Genomic DNA, 21024 nt, shown 5'->3' on the forward strand with positions numbered 1-21024 from the left:
GGGTGTTTCATTTCCGCGTGTAGACAGACGATGGCGCTAGTCAGTTTTTTTTTTTATTGGCGATAGGTTGTAACAGGGACCAGAACTTGAAGGGCTGTGAAGGGAGTGACGGAGGGTTGTTTGAAGAGCGGGGAGGTTGGGGGGGGGGCACACCAAAGTTGTATCTGTGAAGGTCCACACCCCTCAATTACCCGTCATAAGGCAGTGGTTGGGGCAGGAGGCCTGCCGTAGAAACCCACTTCTTTGAACATTATATCCCCTTCAGTACTACACGGCAAACTTCACGGGTTAAGAAGTGGAGCTGCTAAGGCTCTCCCCGTTTGAAGAGTTGGTATCTTGTATGGAGGGAATTTCTTGTGAATGAATTGTCACTGACCATGAAGAATTATGATGGTCGTCAATGGTTAAATATCCTTTTCCTTCAGTAGTGCCTGAAGGTATTTATTGATGCATTCGTTTCACTTTCATAAATTCGTATTAATCCGTGATCTTATGTGGGTGCTGCTCCTCTTCTTAAGACTGCTTACCTCTCAGGACATTTCAATTTTTACAGTGAGTTTTTAAATGTTTCGATTTAGGATGAAGTGTAGTTTCTGGTGTAGGTAAGTGTGCTGTTGTAGCGTTGAATTTCAGATCATTAGACCGTTCGCCGATCTCCTTCTCGGAGTCGTCCATCATGAATCAAAGCTAAATTACACGTCTTGCCAGTATAGCAGCCAGCGCGCCAGTATTTTATTTACGGCTCTTGGTCCTACCTCTCTCTAGGTAAACGAACGGTGCCTTCGTATGCGAAGATTATATTCGGAATTCCTCTCTCTCTCTCTCTCTCTCTCTCTCTCTCTTCTCTCTCTCTCTCTCTCTCTCTCCATAATGGGAATTCCACCACATGAGAGATCTCATTTCGAAAGCCTATACCTTCTAAGTTATTCATATTACCCCTACCGGGTAATTCAGCAAAAGATGAGCGATTGACATATGCCATTGGTGTTCAAGGTTTCTCCTTGGGTAGACCTCTTTCCGTGTCTCTCAGTATAACTCGGACATGGAACCCGAGTCACCCTGCTTATCAATATGTTAGTGAAGAGTAGGGAAAGAAAGGGGGGGGGGGGGGGGATTCGTTATGAGAAGTAATAGGAAACATGTTTGCGAAGATAAATTAAGTGTGAAAACTGGAATTTTAATCGATAACATGAGTCAGTATGGTCTTGCCGATACCGCGATGTAAATGTAGATTGTAGTTTTGGACATTATTATTATTATTATTATTATTATTATTATTATTATTATTATTATTATTATTATTAGTAATGATAAATATTATTATTAATTAGGAGTACTGATAAATATTTGTGTTAGGTTTTAACCTCTCGTAAGTATCTTATTTACCCATTAATACAGCAGTGTAAGAGTGGTTGAAAAGATGAAGATATAAAGCCATCACAGTTATTTTACACTCTAAGATATTTTTCCTTCTATTTTTCCAATAAATTTTCTCTTATTCCTTCTTCTTATGGGCAAGCTTCCCGCTCCCTCCTTCGGGTCGAAGTTTTTGAAAGTTAGGAAAATTGTCTCTGGAACGTGGGAGTGGGTCTCTCTCTCTCCCCGATTTTGCTACTTTTTGTGTGTCATCGTTCCGAGAAATGGATTTTTTTTTTTTTTTTTTTTGTCGTATGATGAAACTGAACATGTAGCCGATTTTCTCAGCATTCGTTTTCTGGGTAAAGATCAATGCTATTACTCGGTTAGCTATCGTGTAGCGATTTTTTTTTTAGTAAGTAAAGATTGCGTACAGGTTTTTATTAGTTATAATTTGATGTCATATACTTAACTTTTCACCCATGTACAGGATTTATTTTAAGATATCTCGTCGGATTATGTAAATAAACATCTTTGCATTGAACTTTGCAAATAGGACCGTGATCCATTTAACTTTAGTTGTACAAGGGATTCAGTATTTGGTATTCAGTTTCGCAAGCTTTGCGTTTTGTAGTTTTCACGAGTATTGTGTTTTGGACGATTGTCTGTTTCAAGTTTCGAAGGAACAGAAGAGGGCGACCTGACATCCCCCAATCTGCGGAGATGCAGGCGTTTCCATACGGCGTGTTTCCGCCACTGTGTCTGTGCAGTTGTTGCTAATTGAAGTATTTTAATTGAAGCCTCAAAAAATTTTCAGCCTTCCGAAAGTAATTTAGCCGTCTGCCTGTCATAAAAGGCTAAATTTATGGTCTTTGGAACAAGTCCGAGGCCCTGCGTGTCCAGCTTTGCTGATGATGATGATGATGATGAAGAACAAGTAAAAACTGACCCAAGCCAGCATCCGAGTCTCCTGGTCGCTGTTCTAGTCAAGATTCTCTCTCTCTCTCTCTCTCTCTAAGGCTCGTCTCTCTCTCTTCTCTTCTCTCTCTCTTTCTCTCTCTATCTCTCTCGTATATCATAATATGTATCTATATATATATATGAGAGAGATAGAGAGAGATACTGTGTGTATGTGTGTAAATTTATGTATGCTTCATAAGTTTTCCCACCTCTCTTATGATGAAGCATATCCATATTTTCGATGACGCTTTTAAACGTAGCGTCCAAGAACTGGTAAAATGTATAGATTGACACTTGAGTTCAGGTGAATAGTTGATGGAGGCAGTTTTCTCTCTGCCGAGAATAAGGCGAGTTTTGAGGAGGCGCTCGCTTTGTTAAAGTGAATATATTATTACGCCGAAATTTTGCAAGCTGGTTTTCTTTCGAGAGTTTCCTCAGCCACTGCGTTCGTATGCCAGATTGTGAAGCTTGTCGAATGGTGATTTTATGTTGTTGAAGACCCGCTGTCCACTCAGCCTAAGAACGCAGTCTCTGCTTGTTGACGTTCACTGCAACGCAGGAGTCAAGTGCCACCTTTCTGTGATGTCCCAAACGCCAGAACCACAAACCAATTGCAGTCCGTAAGACTGGGCGTGGTCTCTTGCCTGTATTAAAGTGACGATTCATCGCTAATGAGCGAAGACAAGCTATCAAAGCACCTCATCTTGCTGAATGTATTAAGATATTCATTCTCCTTATGACACCTGAATAAATTTGCAGTCATTTTGAAATCGACAGAGTCGCTTCAGTCGCTAGTTGATTTTATTGCAGCTATGTTTATTACTTCTTTGTTTTTTCCTTTAAATGCTTGTGCTTTAGGACGGTTTCTTACAGCTGTATTTACGTAACAAGGTTAATTTAAATGTTATTTTTCCGTAACAAAACAGTAAAAACCATCTGAAATACAGAGGTGAAACGGAATAGAAGCACTCTGACACAGACAGAGATATGAGACATGTAGGATTAGGTAGATCTCAAGACATTATTGCATTGTATAAATCACCGCCTACTCTGTATTCTGTCAACGGCATAGGGGTATTGTATGGCTGATGTGCCCTTTACTGTAGATAGGAAAGTATAATGTTATGATCCCAAAGCATGTAAAGATGTACGAGAGAGAGAGAGAGAGAGAGAGAGAGAGAGAGCCGTGGACGTACGTACATCACGCGCGTCACCTACCTTCAAAGTATTGATTGATGAGTGTCCCTTGCCGGCTGAACACTCTAGCTTGGATGTTGACAAAACAACTGAATGAAATAACAAGGATGGATCTGTACGTGGTGCTTGCTGGCTCTGGCTGCTGCCTGCGGTCCCACTTCCTCCTGAATCGTGAAACATTCTGGCTACCGTGTGTTAAATCATGAACAGAAATGATGTGTCTTATAAAAATCTCTCTCTCTCTCTCTCTCTCTCTCTCTACAGTCAAGTAAGGTATCTCAAAACGAATACCATTGTGCGTTTATCGATCTCAAACGAGTTTCAAAATCGTTCCCGAAAAGTGGATTGGACAAGTTTTAAAATGGGATTGAGCTCGTCACATAAGGGCGCGTGGAAGAGGGTAATCATGGTAGCAATTGGCGCCATTACTACCTATTGTTGATGGGTAGATCTACTCTTTCCCCTGCTCCTTCCCCTTCTTTCTTACCCCCCACCCCAACCCTACCCCCTTCCCTTTCCCTTCCGTCGTCCTCGTTGTGGTCATCGTTATCACGGAAGATGATAAGTTTAGGCGTCAAGATGTGTCGGATAAAAGTGGCATTTCCCAAAGACTGAAGGTTTCTCTGTAGGTGATTCAAGGTGTCACGACACCGGCGTTCCAGGCTCCTTTCATCGATACTGTGAAGGGCGGGGTTTTTATTGTCACTATTGTTGCTTGTTTTGCAAGATTCCCACTTCTGTGCAAGGAAGAGGTAGGCAGCAGAGAAGCCCGAGTAGGAGGAGCAACAGGTAAATCTCGGACTGTGATTCATGCCTCCTTTTCAAAGGTCTCCTCCTGAGGTGTTTTCGATCAGAATGACGCTCACACCGTAACAGGGCAACCCCATCTTCAAGTTACTTTACTTTAGTTTTCATCTCGGTGCCTCATCTTCGTTCTTTCGTTATGTAGGTCGTCAGACAGGACCACTCGCATCGTGTAGCGATTTACGAATTTTTAGATATTTTTTTTTTGCTAATAAAAATATAAACTTTGCCATTCTAGCACCTTGAAACTCAAATACTTGAAAAGAAAAACTTCATATCTTTGGTATCGAGAATTTGGTGGGGCGATTCATCGATTTTATATGCATAATTTCTTTGTGTTAATTTTCAGTGCAGGACCATGTAATTTAATGAGAGAGAGAGAGAGAGAGAGAGAGAGAGAGAGAGAGAGAGAGAGAGAGAGAGAGAGAGAGAGATCCTCGTGTGCACGAGATGTTGGCCTCTTAAGAGTGTTTACAGAAGCGTTTTAGTTCCCTTCTTATCACTTCATTCTTCTTAAGAGGGACACCATCTGTCGTCATTCGATGCACTCGGAGGCCGCCCATTCCCTCCCATTCTTCAAAACCCTAATTTGACTTGGGCGGATCTGATAGGGCGCTTGGGATTAGCAATGACATTCCTGCTTATGCGATTACCGGGGGCGTGATACGTATCCCGCCCCTCCCATCCAGTTGCGTTCGGGGCGTAGGGGCCGGCGGGTTTAAAATGGAAGGCTAATCTCCTCAATTAGCGCCTGCATATTTGATGCTAACCCGGTTCTGTGGATGAAGCGACGACGCATCCAAGAGCGCCTCTGCTTTCGCAGTTCAGGGAGATTAGAGGCAAATAACCCACCCAGATGACTGTTATTCTTAATGAAATCAGTGAACCTCGATTAGCTAGTGTTTTGTATTTGTTGATGACCTGATTGGACTAGATGGTGTGTGAGAGGTCGTCAACCTTAGGCAGTTAGTTGGCTGATGCCTCGGGCATTTCCCCACCTTGAGCAAGAGAACTGATGTACAGCTCTCTCCCTGAAGTGTAGTCACTCTGAAATTTTGAAAGCCTATTCTTTCAAGTTTGTCATTTTATTATGATTTCTGTGAGAGGGAAATGAACCGATTGCACATTTGACTTTTATATTGATTATCTGTTCAGTTTCGTTTTGTGCAGTACATTTCGACGTCCAGTAATAATCCATGTCTGAGCATAACCTCAGCCTGGTAGTGACTTAAAAGTTAGTTTTTAATATGGAATCCTTGTTTTGAATGTAATTGGGTTCTCTTTCTCTATTTTATTCAACAAAGTGGCTAGTGTAAGGCTAAACATCCAAGAAAAGTAGAACTTTTTTTGTCTGTGCTGTTACCTCTCTTGTTTGCTAAACAGTAATAACCTGAAGTGAATGAGTTCCATTGAAAGCCTGCATATTGGCGTGTTTAAGGTGGGTTTCCAACAGTGTTTAATGTCATTGTCATTTGAGGCAACCTTAAGAGGTCAAGTGAAAATGTTTGAATGTACATTATACGCTTTCTCTCTATCTAAAAACTAACGTTTTCCGCGTCAGCCTTTCCGTTTTAACCACTCACATTTAACACCATCTAACTATGTAGAAGCTAGGTTTTTTTTATGCGCGACAAAAAAAATCGCCTCACTGCTATTGAAAGAGAGGAGGGAGGAGCAACAGCAGTCAGACAGGACGTGATACAACGGGCGGTGACATTGGGTGTTGAGGAGGACTGAGTAGAGGTTTCCCTAGTCATATCGTCACCCGTTATTACGCCCAATAAAATGTTCATTATCGAAGACGCGAAGGTAGATAAGACAAATTAAATTGCTGCCGGCCAGAAAGACACCACCGTTTCTAGCAGTCGTGTTTTCTTGTGTGGATGGGTATAGACGGAGAAAGTGAAGGGGCATAAAGAGCTAGCTGAATGATAGCGTGATTTGTTTCCCAGATCACTTGGAATAATAGTATTTAGAGCAAGCGGTCAATATAGTGTCATTTTCAAATGTGATATCAAATGTTCGTCTCGCAAGATTTTTCGCTTCTCTCGTTTTGCTGTCGAAAGCGATAGCGAAGGAAACCATTCATTTACCCCGATATATGAGATCATGATGAGGAATCCTCCACTTCATTGGAGAGTGAGGGGATGGCGGAGAATCGGTGTGAGGAGGAGGGAAGCCGAGGGTCGGTGGGTAGGCTGGCAAAGAATTAATAACGCGCCACCACCAATTACATCCCATCGTGCGTTCGGAGACACTCGGGAGATAGGAGACGGCGGCGTTCAGTTGGCTACTCCTTTTGGTCTTCGTCATGTGCTCCTGGGGGAGGAAGGAAGGGTTGGTTGGGCGGCGTTGAATGGCCATTTGAGCCTGGAAGCCCTTGATAGCTCCCGCCGACGATAAATAAAAAGTGCATGCGTTGGCTTCTTGAATCATGAGCAGTTCAATTGAGAGGAGATAATCGCTATGTTCCAGAGAGAGAGGAGAGAGAGAAGAGGAGAGACCTGAGACAGAGAGAAGAGAGAGAGAGAGAGAGAGAGAGAGAGAGAGGACCACTGCCTCTGCTGGGCTTTGATTAATGTCCAATAAGCATAAGAGGGCTTGGCCTGCGTTCACACTATTATTATGGACCATTTGCCATAGCGGACTTGGGTCGGGCGCAGCAATTCGTTTCTCAAGAGATGCTCACTATCTCTTAAGCGAGACAGCCTATCTTCTCAAGTATCTGCTCATTTGGCGATCTTCTCTTTTTTTTTTTTCTCAAGCAAACCGATTCGGTGTAATGTGTAACGTTTGCCTAGATTTTTCTTTTTTGTTTGCTAGGAAGCATTTACATCGACTCTAGACAAAGATTATTTTCTGTGTTAAAGTAGTCTGGAGAATTAGTTCTTCCCAACCTTTAAAGAATTGTGACGTCTTTATCAACCGGTTACGTTTTGTTGGAAGTTAAAAGCATTCAGTTTTCATACATCGTTTATACACCTGTTGAACGGAAGTCAGTAGAATTTACAGCTGCTGCTGATCATGGAACAGCATGAAACGCCCCCATCTCTCTCTCTCTCTCTCTCAAGTACAAAGTTTTTGTTAGGTGTTTTTATAGTTACGTTTTTGAGTAATTTTCAGTGTACATGTCAGCCTTTATACTATTCAAGGCACCCTAAAATGGTGTTGGCCTGCAACCTCGGTAGCCGCGAATTCGATTCTCGGGCATTGCATTGAGGTGTGAGGAATGTGTATTTCTGGTGACAGAAGTTCACTCTACGTGGTTCGGAAGTCACGTCAAGCTGTTGGTCCCGTTGCTGAATAACCGCTGGTTCCATGCAACGTAAAAACACCATGCAAACAAACGAAATCCTTACATAGTGTGAATTGGCAGTGAAATTACATTTTGTTTTTATAATGTCAGTTTCATGATGTCACCCTCTACCCCCTAAAAAGAAGCAAGAAAAATCAAAAAATATATATATATGAATGAATGTGCTTTCATATTGTAAGACGTAATCGTAAATATTGACAATTGAAAAACGTCTAGCCTGTGCAGCGCCGTCACACCCGAGAAGTGAAATTAAGAGAATCAGAGGAGCTGAGACTCGTGAATAAGGAAAGGAGGAAGCGTTTGAAACTGAAAGTATGATGTCACCGGAAAAACGATGGAAATTTGTAGTTGGTGCCACCAGGGGGTCAAGTTCAAGGAGGTGGCAGGGAAGTGTCAGGAAGGCCAAGGTCATGGTGCCACCTTTGACCTCTGGCACATTTGACATCACCCTCGTAACTTTTACTAACAAGTCGCGGATGAAAGGCTTTCCTTTTCACTTGATGGCGTGGATTAAGTCAATGGAGATATAACTGGAAGGTTATTTTGTTAAATATTATTAAATGGATATAGGACACAACTGTTTATAGTTATTATAGATGATAATCACTATGGGTATTGCGGTCTGCTAAAGTTACTCAATTGAAGTGCTAATCCACTAAAAGGGAAAATTTTATATTTGTGACAAAACTCCTGTGACCACAGCATGGGAGCGAAAAAGTGTTTAGGGTCCTATGAATGGCATGAGAAATGTTCATTAGTGCCTTTAGCGGTTTAGTGGCAATGTTCAATGCAGAGTAAACTTTGACCACTTTAGAAGTCGTGTTGTACCTTCGCGTGAGTTCAGCGCATCTCAAGATCGGTTTTATAGTATTTGTATCAACTTGTAGCTCGAATGACATTTACATATGCATTTCTTGTCGAACTTCCTACTATCGGATGGCGAGGTAAACGCACAGTTGATTATAAATTTACCATGCCAAGACTGTTTTGTAAGTGCTGGACTCCTATTGTGACAGGAGAATGAGCAGAGATGCCGACAATTGTCGTATTCGTCGTCGCCTGGTCACTTGTCATTGTTTGGCTGCTCCTCGCCGCTTTTGTCATCAGTCAAATGAAGCATGATGCCGCGCATTTCCTTCGTTTTCCCTGGCATCCTTCGGGACCTCGTGGTTCAGGTGCTATTGTCTCCGGCCAGGTAGGCTTTCGGCGCTGTGATGGCTTCTGAAGCATTGTGAGGGACGAGAGGAACGCTTATCTTTTTTTCTATCCTTTCTATTAACGGGCATCACAGATGGGACCGAATCATCTGGGTCATGTCAGTACGTAAGAAAATAACGTCTGGCGAATTTATTTCCCGTAGAAATCCGCCAAGGGAGAATTTAGATCTACATAGCGAAGGAAAGAAGCGATAAAGGTAGAAATAAGTTATGAATGAAGGGGATACTGGTCAGATTTCCGTGGGACTGTCACAATGACGAATATAAAGAGTCTGTTTTTGTTCATTTATTTTTCGTTCGTTTGTTTGTTTCTCTTGTCTACGCGACTATCGCTGTGATTGGAGTGTAGGTATCATTGCAGGTGGCCACACAACTGTAGAGAAGCATGAGGTGAGAGAGAGAGAGAGAGAGAACTCGGTTGCACAAAGGACCAGGAGGCGACTTTAATTGTTTGATAAGCTTCTTGGCAGCACCGGAAAGGGAGATGAGGTAGAACAACCGGCTCTTTACCGCCAGGTGTCGATGGGAAAGGGGAAGGGGGAGTGAAAGAAGCAGCAGCGGTGACTGGTGGGGGGAAAGACGGTGGGGGAGGATGATGAGTAGTAAGTGTGGGATGGGGGGTCACCGCAAGGACATCATCATAACCGTGAAGTTAGCATTATGGGCATACGTGCCCTTGGGCTGGGGTGCCACTTAGTACTTGGTAGTTATTACTGCAGCTTCCCGGTTTTCATTTTTTTTTTCTCCGAGTTGTCATTTCCCTGCTAATGGAAATTTGCTTCAAACTTAATTTTTCGGATGTCGTTATTTGTTGCCTTCTCATATAGGATCGACAGTTGGGAATTGACTGAGGATGCTGCACACAACAAAGATCCTGCACTTTCCCGCTACCCCTCCTCCCTCCTCCCCCCCAAATCCCCGTCACTTCTTCACCCCCTTCTGTCTCCTCCAGCGTCTCCCACAGGAAATGGAGTATTACCTCCTCTGGCCGACACCTGTGACCTTTGCAGACCGCCTCTCTGCACGCTATGATACCCCTTCTTCCCCCCTCCCCCTCTTACCACTTCAGTTTTCTTTCCCAGTGCCCTTACTCAGTCTCTATATGTAAGTGTGATTTTATATATGTATAATCTTCATTCCTTTTGCTTTTTCAGTCCCTTATCTGGCTCTCGCCTTCTGTGCTTCTTCAGTAGACGCTTGACATTTTTTCATCTTCTCGAAAGTTTGTTGGTGAAACTTGCCCCGAAGTTACAAGTTGTGCTGTATTCATTTTCCTGTTTGTTTAATCGAGTTAGCGAAATAATAGAATAACTCTCTCTCTCTCTCTCTCCTCTCTCTCTCTCGTCTCTCTCTCCTCTCTCTCTCTCTCTCTCTCTCTCTCTCTGACGTCATAGGAATCGAATGAGTTTCAGAAAGGTTTGGATTGAATTTCGCTCGTAGAAATTCACTGTACTTTTAACCCATTATGGTTCAGGCACTAGGTAACGATTAACTTGAGTTGAAAACTGATAACGCTTCATGATTGTTTTGATATTCGTGTTCTGAGAAGATAGCCACAGCGCGTTTATGTTTTTTTTTTTTATCCAAGTTCCGGTTGTGTTTAAATTTGAAATAGACTCGGGATGGTTTCATTGTAAACTGAACGTTTTTACAAGATTTTGGCATGATTTGCATTCCCATAGAGTACTAAACCATTTTGACTAGTGCGACTAGTAGTATATCAAAGTGAACCACATAGGGATTTGTATTTCTTGTACTTAGAAAGAATCTACGAGGCTAAAATAATGACAGAGGGAAACGGTGAAGCCTCCACTGTCGACCTCTCAAGCGCGCGCCTCTGCCTCCATCCCTGGAATCGTCTCGAAAATGTCCACCATAATATTATGAGTCATTAATCTCTTGTGAATTTAAAAGGGTCACAAAGAAGACAGAGTGGCCGTCGCACGTTAATCTAGAAGAGAGACAAAGGGAGCGGGACGGAAGGGGGGGGGGGTGGGGGGGGGGGGGGGGGGGGGGGGGGGGGGGGGGATAGGTTTGGGAGACAGGGGAGGGAAAATTCAAGGACCCGAAATGAGATGGGCATAAGGCAGTGCATACACAAGCAGCCATGAGACAATAGGTCTCGGAATCTGTGGTCTCATCGCTCCTCTTGAGCCCCTGTCGAGAGATACTGTGAACCTATAATGCCTCCCAATAATAAACTCCCTTCATCTCTTCCCCCCCCCCCCCTACCCCCAACATGCTCCCCTCCCGCTTCTTTGGGCCCTAGTCGCCATTTCCACCTCTTCTCTTTGGCTCTAGGTTATAAACCTCATGATGGGAAACCCCTTTCAACCGCAGTATTTGAATTCCACGACAAAACAATCAGGAGTAGTGGGACTTCAAAATCACACATATTAATGTATATACAGCGTATGCGTGTAATAAAGACATTATAAATATGTGAGAGTAATTGGAGAATCTGAATAAAACCATCACCTATAATGTAGTAATAACTCTTATTGGACTTTCAAAGAAAAGGAGTCCATGCTGGCACAAAATAACTTTCATGATTATTACGTCTGTCAACGACTTGACGACTTTGAGGGAGGTCATGTTTTCAACAGTGTATGTTTTTGTCAAATTCTTGTGACTTTGGAATTTTGTTTATTATATTAAGTATGATTTTTTTTAGTAAAGCAATTCTTCTATTTGTATATTATATCGTTTTGTTCATTAATGTTGGGATATAAGCGAATGAGTTCTCTGGGAGGAGGTTGATGTCCGACAGATCAGTGGAAAAGGTCACTCTCTGAGAAGGTATGATCTGTCGAGTGCTTTTGCTTCCAACCACCTTTGCAAATTGAAGCGTTATCCCTGTACTGGAGATTAAAAAATGAATTATGATTATGCTCATTTCATGCACAGGCTTATTAGCCTGTGCATGAAATGAGCATGAGGTGTAGTAGGCTTTCAAATGTTAAGCAGCATTAGTTCGATGTTTTTTTTTTCCTCAAACACTCAAACATACGCCTAGATTATGAAGTCAACAATTTCTGCTTGTGATTATCCCCATTTAATCAAGCATTGCATTTTATTTCTCCTTTATATGTTTAGTAAGTCTTCTTTTTTTGTTAATGCAAATACATCATCTAGTTGTAGTGATTAATTTGTCGAAGACTATATTTCAGAACTATTCTTTAAAGTATTTACAATGAAGTTATGAACACTGATCATTTATTTCCAGGGCCAAAAGTAAGAATGGCGGACGTATCTTAAGAGACAAATTAGAGAAGATCGGCCTCAACTTACCGGCGGGAAGAAGGAAGGCGGCTAACGTGACCCTCCTAACATCTCTGGTCGAAGGTAATTATTCACCTGTCCACCTTTTGTGTTTTCAGTGACTTGATATTTTAGTAGTTTGTATTCTGTGCGCTGACGGTATTCGAATTGGCTCTGGTGAGGCGCTGACACCAAAGGTAAGGTTGGCGTCTTCATCTTGGTAAGGTATTCTTTATTTCGCTTAGAGGGGTCACAAGTGAAACGGTAAGCAGTCTACGAATTACCGTCTGTCTCCTCCTTTAATTTGGAGCGGATCGCTTCATGTTTTCGGAGATGAAAAGCATTTCGCAATTCCTTAGAAATATCGCGAGTATATGCTAGCCCTCTGCGCACCAATGTATTGCTTGTAATTAATCCAAATCGTCGAGCAACAGGCTACAATCAGTAATCCGAGACCAAAAAGAAAAATTTACGGTCATGTAGTAAAAGTCCAGAATCTTACAAATAGCAAATATCCACATAGAACAGCGAGTCTTGAAAACATAGATAATCTCAATGCCACAGATCCCTTTCATTTTCATAATTTTCGTAGAGGAACTTATTCTTGGTTATCTTCTATCAAACTGAAATTGGTTCGTGCCGGTAAAAAGCTGTATGTGCCTCTTGTTTATATATATATATATATATAATATATAGGATATAATTATATAGATATATATTATATATTATATATATTATATATATATTACTAGCCGTTATCATCTTACCAAAGATTTGCCTCAATATATTATATGATATAATATATATATATAATTATATATATATATAATATATATATATATATTTATATATGGTATGTAGTATGTATGTAATATATATCTATATATTATATATTATCTTTCTATATTCTGTATGTATGTATCTCTATATACTCTAGTATATATATCTACTATATATCTATATATGTTCTGTATGTATATATATATATAATTATTACTATATATATCATATATATATTCTATATATATATATATATATATATATACTATTATATATATCTCTATATGTATGTATGTAGTATGTATGTAGATATAGTAAATATATATATATATATATCTATTATATATAACATACCTACATACATTACATAGATCTTCTCTATATATATATATATATAGATATAATATATAATACATACTACATACAATACATACATACATCATATATATATATATTATATCTATCATACTACATACATACATACATACATACATACATACATACCTACATACATACATACCGACATACATACAACATATATATATATATATATATTATATATATATATATACATACATACATACATACATACTATATATATATAATATATATATATAGAGATATATTATATACATACATACCATAACATATATATATATATATATATATATCTATATATATATATACATACATACATACATACATACAATATATTAATAGTATATATATATATATATATACATACATATTATATATATATTATATATATATATTATATATATTATAATAATATATACATATATATATATATACTATACTATAACACTATATATATATTATAATATATATATATATATAGTTATATGAAAATATTGGTATTTCTCAACATTAGTCGAACTGTGTTTTAAATCCCGGTCTCATTTCATAATCCTTTTCATGAAGATGAGGTCACGTATGGTTATAGGAAAATCCAGATTAAGAATGATTATATTTTCCAGTGAAGTTTCAAAGCAACCTCATTTCTGTTGTTCGGTGTTGTCTCAAAACAGGAACCCAATACATAGTAGCCTAAATCGGATTGCTTCTTGGCTTCCTCGGTAGAAAATTAACCTCATTGAAGATTGTCCTCTTAAATTCTGACTACAGTGCTACTGGGCGTTTTGGAGTCAAATAATTTCACTGGCATTTTTGTTATTCGAAACAAAAATATAAGCCATTTCTTGTAAAGTCGTAAACTAGATACATTTATACTGGCAAGGGAGGCTCCCTAGTATTTTTGTCAGCAGTCTTTGGTCGCCCTGTTTCGCCAAGAAACCCAATTTCCCAGTAAATGTTCGGTTTCCCCTCGTCTGAAACACAGCTGTGGGCATCTTGTAGTATGTTTCAGGGTTATGTGGTGGTAGTGGGTAGAGGCAGAAAGGTTGGTGCGGGTAAGGTAGGCAGGCGGTTGTGCGTGCCAGGAACAGCTCTGCGTAGGCCAATAATTACACATTCCCGGGAGCCCCTGCCCGACCCACACCTGGACCGGTCCACACACAAGATCTGGGCGTTCCTGAAACCGCAGCATCTTTGCTTACACATTCGTTTCAGGATGTTGTTGCGAGTTGCCCTCGTTGGACACACGCTCTGCTCCATGGCTCTCCTTCGCTAGTTCTTCAGCAACGAGGAGCGCTCGTGAAAGCGCCGATGCCGCGATTGAATTCGTTTCGTACAAAAATTATTTGTTCGTACAGCGAGAGATTATGCTTGTGGAGGGCGTGCCCGGGAGCTTGGTCGTGCAGGGCGTGCAGGTCCATGTCGCGAGAGTAAATCCAGTAGCCGTTGTTCATGCCTTTATTCATTAGCAGTCGCACAACAAAACGGACATGAAATGACCCTTTTCACACACGGTTGAAGTCTTGATGCAGATTTCTCTGTATTATGTGTAACATTATCTTGAGGTTTACCACTTTATTTTAAAATCATGCCAGTGCTTTATGTGTAAATTGAATCAGGAATGACAAATGTAAGATATCTATAGTTTACAGTTGCCAATATATTCATATTTGGTTATTTTTGCATTTTCGAATGAATACTTTTAACTCGAGTGGACGAGTTGACACGGAAATGTAAAATAATTACGTGCTCTTTTCGGTATAATTCTATAAGAAAATAAGTACATTTCTTGATGAAAGGGTTTTTACCGGTATGTTAAATAATGAAGGGAAAAAAGCAAGAGGTGATGATTAGTCACTTTAAGCCTCGGAGATAAACATCTCCTAGTTAGACTTGGAAGGAAAACTGCTTAACTGTTTCTTAATTTCTTTGTCAACTACTTGATAAATGTGTAGCTTCCAACCCCGCCCACGCCCACATGAATATTCTTCAACAAACACATCCCGTAGGGAGCTAGCGCCGTCAGTGCACCTCACGCGGTACTGTAGGTATTACAAAAGGCACGGACCCGAGGTTCTTTGCAACGGTCCCTAGCGGCAACCCCTTTCATTCCTTTTACTATACCTCCGTTCGTATTCTCTTTCTTCCATCTTACTTTCCACCCTCTCCTCTCAATTTCCCTTTCAGCGCTGAATGCCCTCACCGTAGGTCCCAGCGCTTGGCTTTTGGCCTAAAAAAAATTGTATAGCACCTTACCTCTTGATTCCAAAAGTTAAGATGTAAATGCGTCCTTTGCAAATGTAATCTGGTATTTTTCATAAATCTTAACGTATGCAAATAATAGAGGAATCAAATTTTGTTTACATGAAATTCACTTATGTATTTTTCAAATTATAGTGGAATGACGCCATTTTTCTTTTTGTTAAGCATTCTATTTCTGCAGCCCAGAATTTCTTCAGGAAGAATATGAAAACATATCCAACATCTGAAAGAAGGTGACGTAAAGTAATTTGTGCATTACTAAAAGCGCAAGACAACGTTGTATTCGGTTTCTGCAAAGGAACATATTTTAACTGTCAAAATTGCTTGCTTTTACCACGGTGTTATATTTTCAAATGCACAAAGATGCATTAATGATGATAATCTTGCTAAAGTTTCTAAGATTTCCTGCAAGGATTGTCTCCTTCTCTATCGGACAATCGGGAGAAACTGCAAAAGCGTTGTATGGAGACAGAAAAAATGTCATTGCATTATTTTTCATATAAATTACTGCAATCTTGGAATTCATTGGGTTGTGGCCGGGTTTCCTTTACACTAAAAAGAGTATTGTCGTTGATTCTGCTTATATATATATCTAGTATATTATATATATATCTATATATATATTATATGATATATATCTATATATATACTACAGTATACATACTAAAGCAATACAAGTTGTTATTTTGTTTTAAAACTGCATTGGTGGTTACACTTTTCAGTTTGTTCTTGGTGATCATTGGTCGATTTGTTGTGTACTACCTTTTTATTATTTTTTACAAGTTGTTTCCTTGACTCTAAGTGTCTTGGTTGTAATTTGTTTACTCTTTTTATCCGTATTCTATGTCGAAATGTGCCGAAATGATTCGAAAACGCCTGATAACCCTATTTTTTAAATTCATTTCTGTGACCTCTGCTATATCCGAACTTCCAGTAAGCATGATGCTACTTGTCAACTTCTTGTTACGCTTATTAGGAGTCGAGACCTTGTTGACAGTCAGTACAGTATGGCTTTTCGTAGTTTACACAGTCAACTACAGTTGAATTTTATGAAAGTATCTGTTTTGGAGATTCCAAGGCAACCCGCCTCCCCTTGCGGCGGTCGGTAAACTCCAATGTCAAATACTTTGAGTGGAATTTTCTGTTAAATGTATTCATCTATTCCTAGTCACAGCGAGATGTTGCAGTAAACATCAGACAATCGAGCAGCGTAATCATGCATACTCAGTGGAGCATTTTCGCCAGTGCTTCCATTTTAAGTTCGGATTGATAATGTTCCGCTTGACGCGGATCAAGTTATTTTTTGAAGTGGTTAGATGCCTCAATGAGACTGATAGCGACGTATTTGCGATCTTCAAGTAGTCAATTTGTAAGGCTGCATTTTTATGTTTTTATGATTGGAAGAAATTTTCGGAAATTCAATCTTTAGTCATTTATTTGTGTGCTTTTGTCTTAAAATTAACCAACGGTTAAATACAAAAATTCAACACATCCCTCATTTAAATCTCTTTTCGACAGATAAGGGAGCCATAGCAGTTATTAACCGAATGGATGTAGTAGTAATAACTTTGTAATCCGAGATGGATATAAAGTTGGGGAGAGAGAGAGAGAGAGAGAGCGAGCGAAAGGGGCCGGGTTAAAGTATCAAGTACTGATAAGTATCCTTTACAAGAGGATATGAGATGCCGTAAAGAGAGATTATTGCATTAATACTGATACTGTTATATCCGAACAAGTGGCCCTCGGGGTTATTTTGCGCGCGTGCGCGTTTCATAGTCGAAGAGTCGTAACGTGTCAGGAATCGTAATTTGTAATCAGTATTTCGTAATACTATTTGCATTTATCATAAACATTTGTTACCGCCATATTTTTAGTGAAATTGTGCGAAACCTTTGGCTGTTTTTTGCGATGTAAAATAACTGTATGCCTTTAATCATTTTAGTTGTAACGCTTCTTAAAATTGTCATTCATTATCAGTTAAGATTTCGTTGACTCACTTCTACATGTCTGAAGATATTAGTTCTTCGGAAGTGTGAAAGCGTAACCGTTCAAATGAATGTACCAACGACAGAGTATATAAAACTTGTATGGGAGTCGGGCGCCTACTTGAACGTTTAATATCCGTACACTAGATATTGCTGGCGGCTTACCTAGCGCTGGAGTCGTGTGACACTCCCGAGCTCGACAAAACAGAACTGGTGCCCGGAATTAATCTCTTTCCATAAAATGTACTCTTCGGTTGAAGTAATGAAATTGTGGGCGAGTGTCAGTTGACTAGTTATTTTCATTTTTCAGTTGGAGGGAACGAAAGGGAAACTTAAAGTTCTATTATATATATATATATATATATTATATATATATATATATATATATATATATATATATATATATATATATATATATATATATATATATATATATATATTATATATATATAATTGCATCGATGTCTGTATGTATAGTGTAGCCACAAGTACGTCTTCTGTTACGTTTCCAGTTTGAAATTTTAGTAGTATTGTCCTCATGTTGCTCACCTTCGAACGGTGATTATAGAGTATTTTGACTTTGGGTAGAATAAGGTACTAGTACCAACATAATAGAAAACCTTTGGAATATTCTCTCTCTGCTCAGCCTACTGTGTGAAGAAGTTTTGTTTCAACTGGTGATATTGCAAATAGTAAAAGCGAGCCCAGTGAAGTGTGAGTTGGGTTTGTTGTGCAAGGGTCAGTAGTACCAGTACTGGTGTTGATGTGGTAGTGGACGCTTACCACCTGTTGGGCTCGGAGCAACACCCCCTGCCCATCTCCTAACACCCCCCCCCCCCCCCCCCCCCCACGCTCCCCTAAGTCCCACACCGAGACACCTCTCTTGGCAGAATTCACCATGCCTAATAGCTTACAATCAAAAGCATTTACGTAGCTAGACTACGAGTAGATGAATATTTAGGTAGAAATATTTATTTCAAATTGAGTCAAGCCATCTGGCTAAATTTGAAGTCGTAATTTTATGTGATATGGAGTTAGAATGCTACATACTTATGACTTGCTTTCTTATACTGTCAATCACTGTAAGAATAGAATAAAATATAGAATTTAGGCCAAGCGCTGGGGCCTATGAGGTCATTCAGCGCTGAAACAGAAATTTACAGTAAAATATGGTCAGTAAGGCTGTGTACTTGAAACTCAATTAGGACTGAGAGCTCCGACCTACCTGATGGCTGACATTTATTCCGATTAGACACAACATAAATTTTAAATGATTTATGATGTTATTGCTATACAGAAACTATTTTGCTAAGCCTTTTAATATGGTACTAATCCTGAAAGGAGAAGGGACCCATTTGCATATATATGTAGTTTAGTTGATTTGAAAAACTAGCCACAGAAATTACATATTGTATCACTCCAGCTAGGTGCTGCATTTTTTTTTTTTTTTTTAGTAGTAGTAGTTAACTGCAGGAAGGGATCAAAAAGTAATTTTTATTTTGATAATGGGAATCCTGTTCATCTAAGACAGTAACTCCAAATGGCAACTCTGGTTTTTCCCCGTTAATACTGAAATTTCCCTTCAAATCATGAAATAATGGGTTCACCCATGTCATTGGCCACCAGTCACTAACATGGATCTCACTGCAATCAAAATAGTTTTTCTGATGGATGAAGTTTCCTTTATAGTTAGTGACTTCTTTGATTATGAACCTCGTGATTTTGCTATTGTATATAATATGTAATAATTAAAATGTGTTGCAGAGTTTTGCTTGTATATGTGATATTAATAGTATCAAAGCTTTTCTTCATGTGCTAGTATACTATATTTCATATATACGATTTCAAATATGAGTTTAGTGTTCTTTACTATATAAAAGACATGGCAGAAGAAAGTAGGCAAAATGTTACAGTTCAAGTTATTTAATACTGTATTTATTAAAGAACAATGTTTTTTCACAGGTGAGGCCATACATCTGGCACGAGACTTTGGATACGTTTGCGAAACAGAGTTCCCAGCACGCCAAATTGCAGAATACCTTTGTCGACAACATTCTGACCCAGCAGAACAATATAGGCGAAAGGACCTCATTCTTGCAACAAAGTGAGTTCTGATGTTGTTTAATAACTTGGAAATCTTGGCTATTTTTGAGCTTATAGAGAGTTTTCATAAATACACCACTAGGTTTGTTATTTGAGGTGGTTGTTGAGGATGTTAAAACTAAATCTTGAAATAAACTTTTCCAGGCAAATCACCAAAGAACTCATGGACTTATTGAATCAGGATCGGTCACCATTATGTAACACCCGACCACAGATTATTCTCGAGCCATCCATCCAGCGACATCTCACACACTTTTCCCTCATTACACATGGCTTTGGTTCTCCGGCAATAGTTGCTGCACTCACAGCAATTCAAGTAAGCATAGTAACTTGGCAATCATATTAAATCATAGACCTCTTTAACACACTTGTCAGTGTAAAAAATAAATTTGTGCTGTCAAGTAGGTTCATTGCACTAATAAAAACCATTAGATTGATCATTTGAACTCGTAAGTTAAATTTAGTTACTATTATGAGGCAGAGTGAGAAATGCCCTTAAAAATTATCATAAGTTATAAAAGGTTAATTATTCAATTATTGTAAAGAGGGAACAGGTAAAAATAATTCATATGGAGATGGATACAGACCTTTGACTTTTATGTAGGGGGATTCCTCAGCATGCGCAAGTAAACTTGGTAACAAGGAAGGCAAGATCCTTTTCTTTGGTCACTGTCACGTTAAAACATCTTGCTGTTGTGACAAATGTTGAATATTCTCTCTCTCTCTCTCTCTCTCTCTCTCGGGTATATGCCCATCAGGGTAGGTGACCAGCTCACACCTGAACGTGCTGGCCCAGGAACACTGTGTTAAGGTCAAGCTCTCCTCAGCTTACTGTACTTCACCACTGCCTATTCTCCCTCTTTGTCATGTGCTCCAGGGACTCGAGCTTTGTTTAGTGTGAGTGGCAGCAGATGTGGCCATTTTTCAGTATTTTAGGAAGCCTTACATTCTTTGCCATGGTCCTGTTGCTGCTTCTGCTGTTCCTGTTCATGCTAAGTTACATGTGTGAGACCTGTGGTTCCAAACAGGTTGTACACCTTTGTCTGGTGTAGTTCCCGCCTCAGCTAGTTCTCCAGTTGTTGGGGAGAAGAACGAGACTTGTGGATGGAGGAAGGTGAAGAGGCCCAATCACACCTCTACTTTTTTCTCAATCATCTGCTGCCTTCTCTTCTCCCCAGAGCAAGAGTTTAAGGAAGTCTTCTCACTCCTCTTGCAGTAAAATCATGCCCAATTTAATGTGACCACCCTTAGTCTTCAACCCTCTTCAAGATTAGCTGAGAACTGCCTGGGATTCTTTTTCTTATGTGTAGAGTCGGTGCTACCCTCTTATTCAGTCTGTGCTTGCACAGAGAGGAGGCTGCTGTACAATACCCTAGGATATTGTGATTTGTATGCTGACCCTCAGTTG

The 21024-nt window shown here is 39.6% G+C and overlaps 1 protein-coding gene across 9 annotated transcripts in view; it reads left to right on the forward strand.

Moving 5' to 3' along the window:
- LOC135207905 (transcription factor AP-2-epsilon-like) overlaps positions 1-21024 on the forward strand; it is a 234481-nt gene that overhangs the window by 209948 nt on the left and 3509 nt on the right. For all 9 annotated transcript variants that reach the window (XM_064239841.1, XM_064239835.1, XM_064239834.1 and 6 more), the window contains 3 exons: positions 12077-12195; positions 19476-19617; positions 19761-19932. In XM_064239841.1, coding sequence (XP_064095911.1) covers positions 12077-12195; positions 19476-19617; positions 19761-19932 — 433 coding nt within the window. The remainder of the gene's footprint in view (positions 1-12076; positions 12196-19475; positions 19618-19760; positions 19933-21024) is intronic.

This window comes from Macrobrachium nipponense, chromosome 34 (genome assembly GCF_015104395.2).
Source record: "Macrobrachium nipponense isolate FS-2020 chromosome 34, ASM1510439v2, whole genome shotgun sequence".
Lineage (NCBI taxonomy): Eukaryota > Metazoa > Arthropoda > Malacostraca > Decapoda > Palaemonidae > Macrobrachium > Macrobrachium nipponense.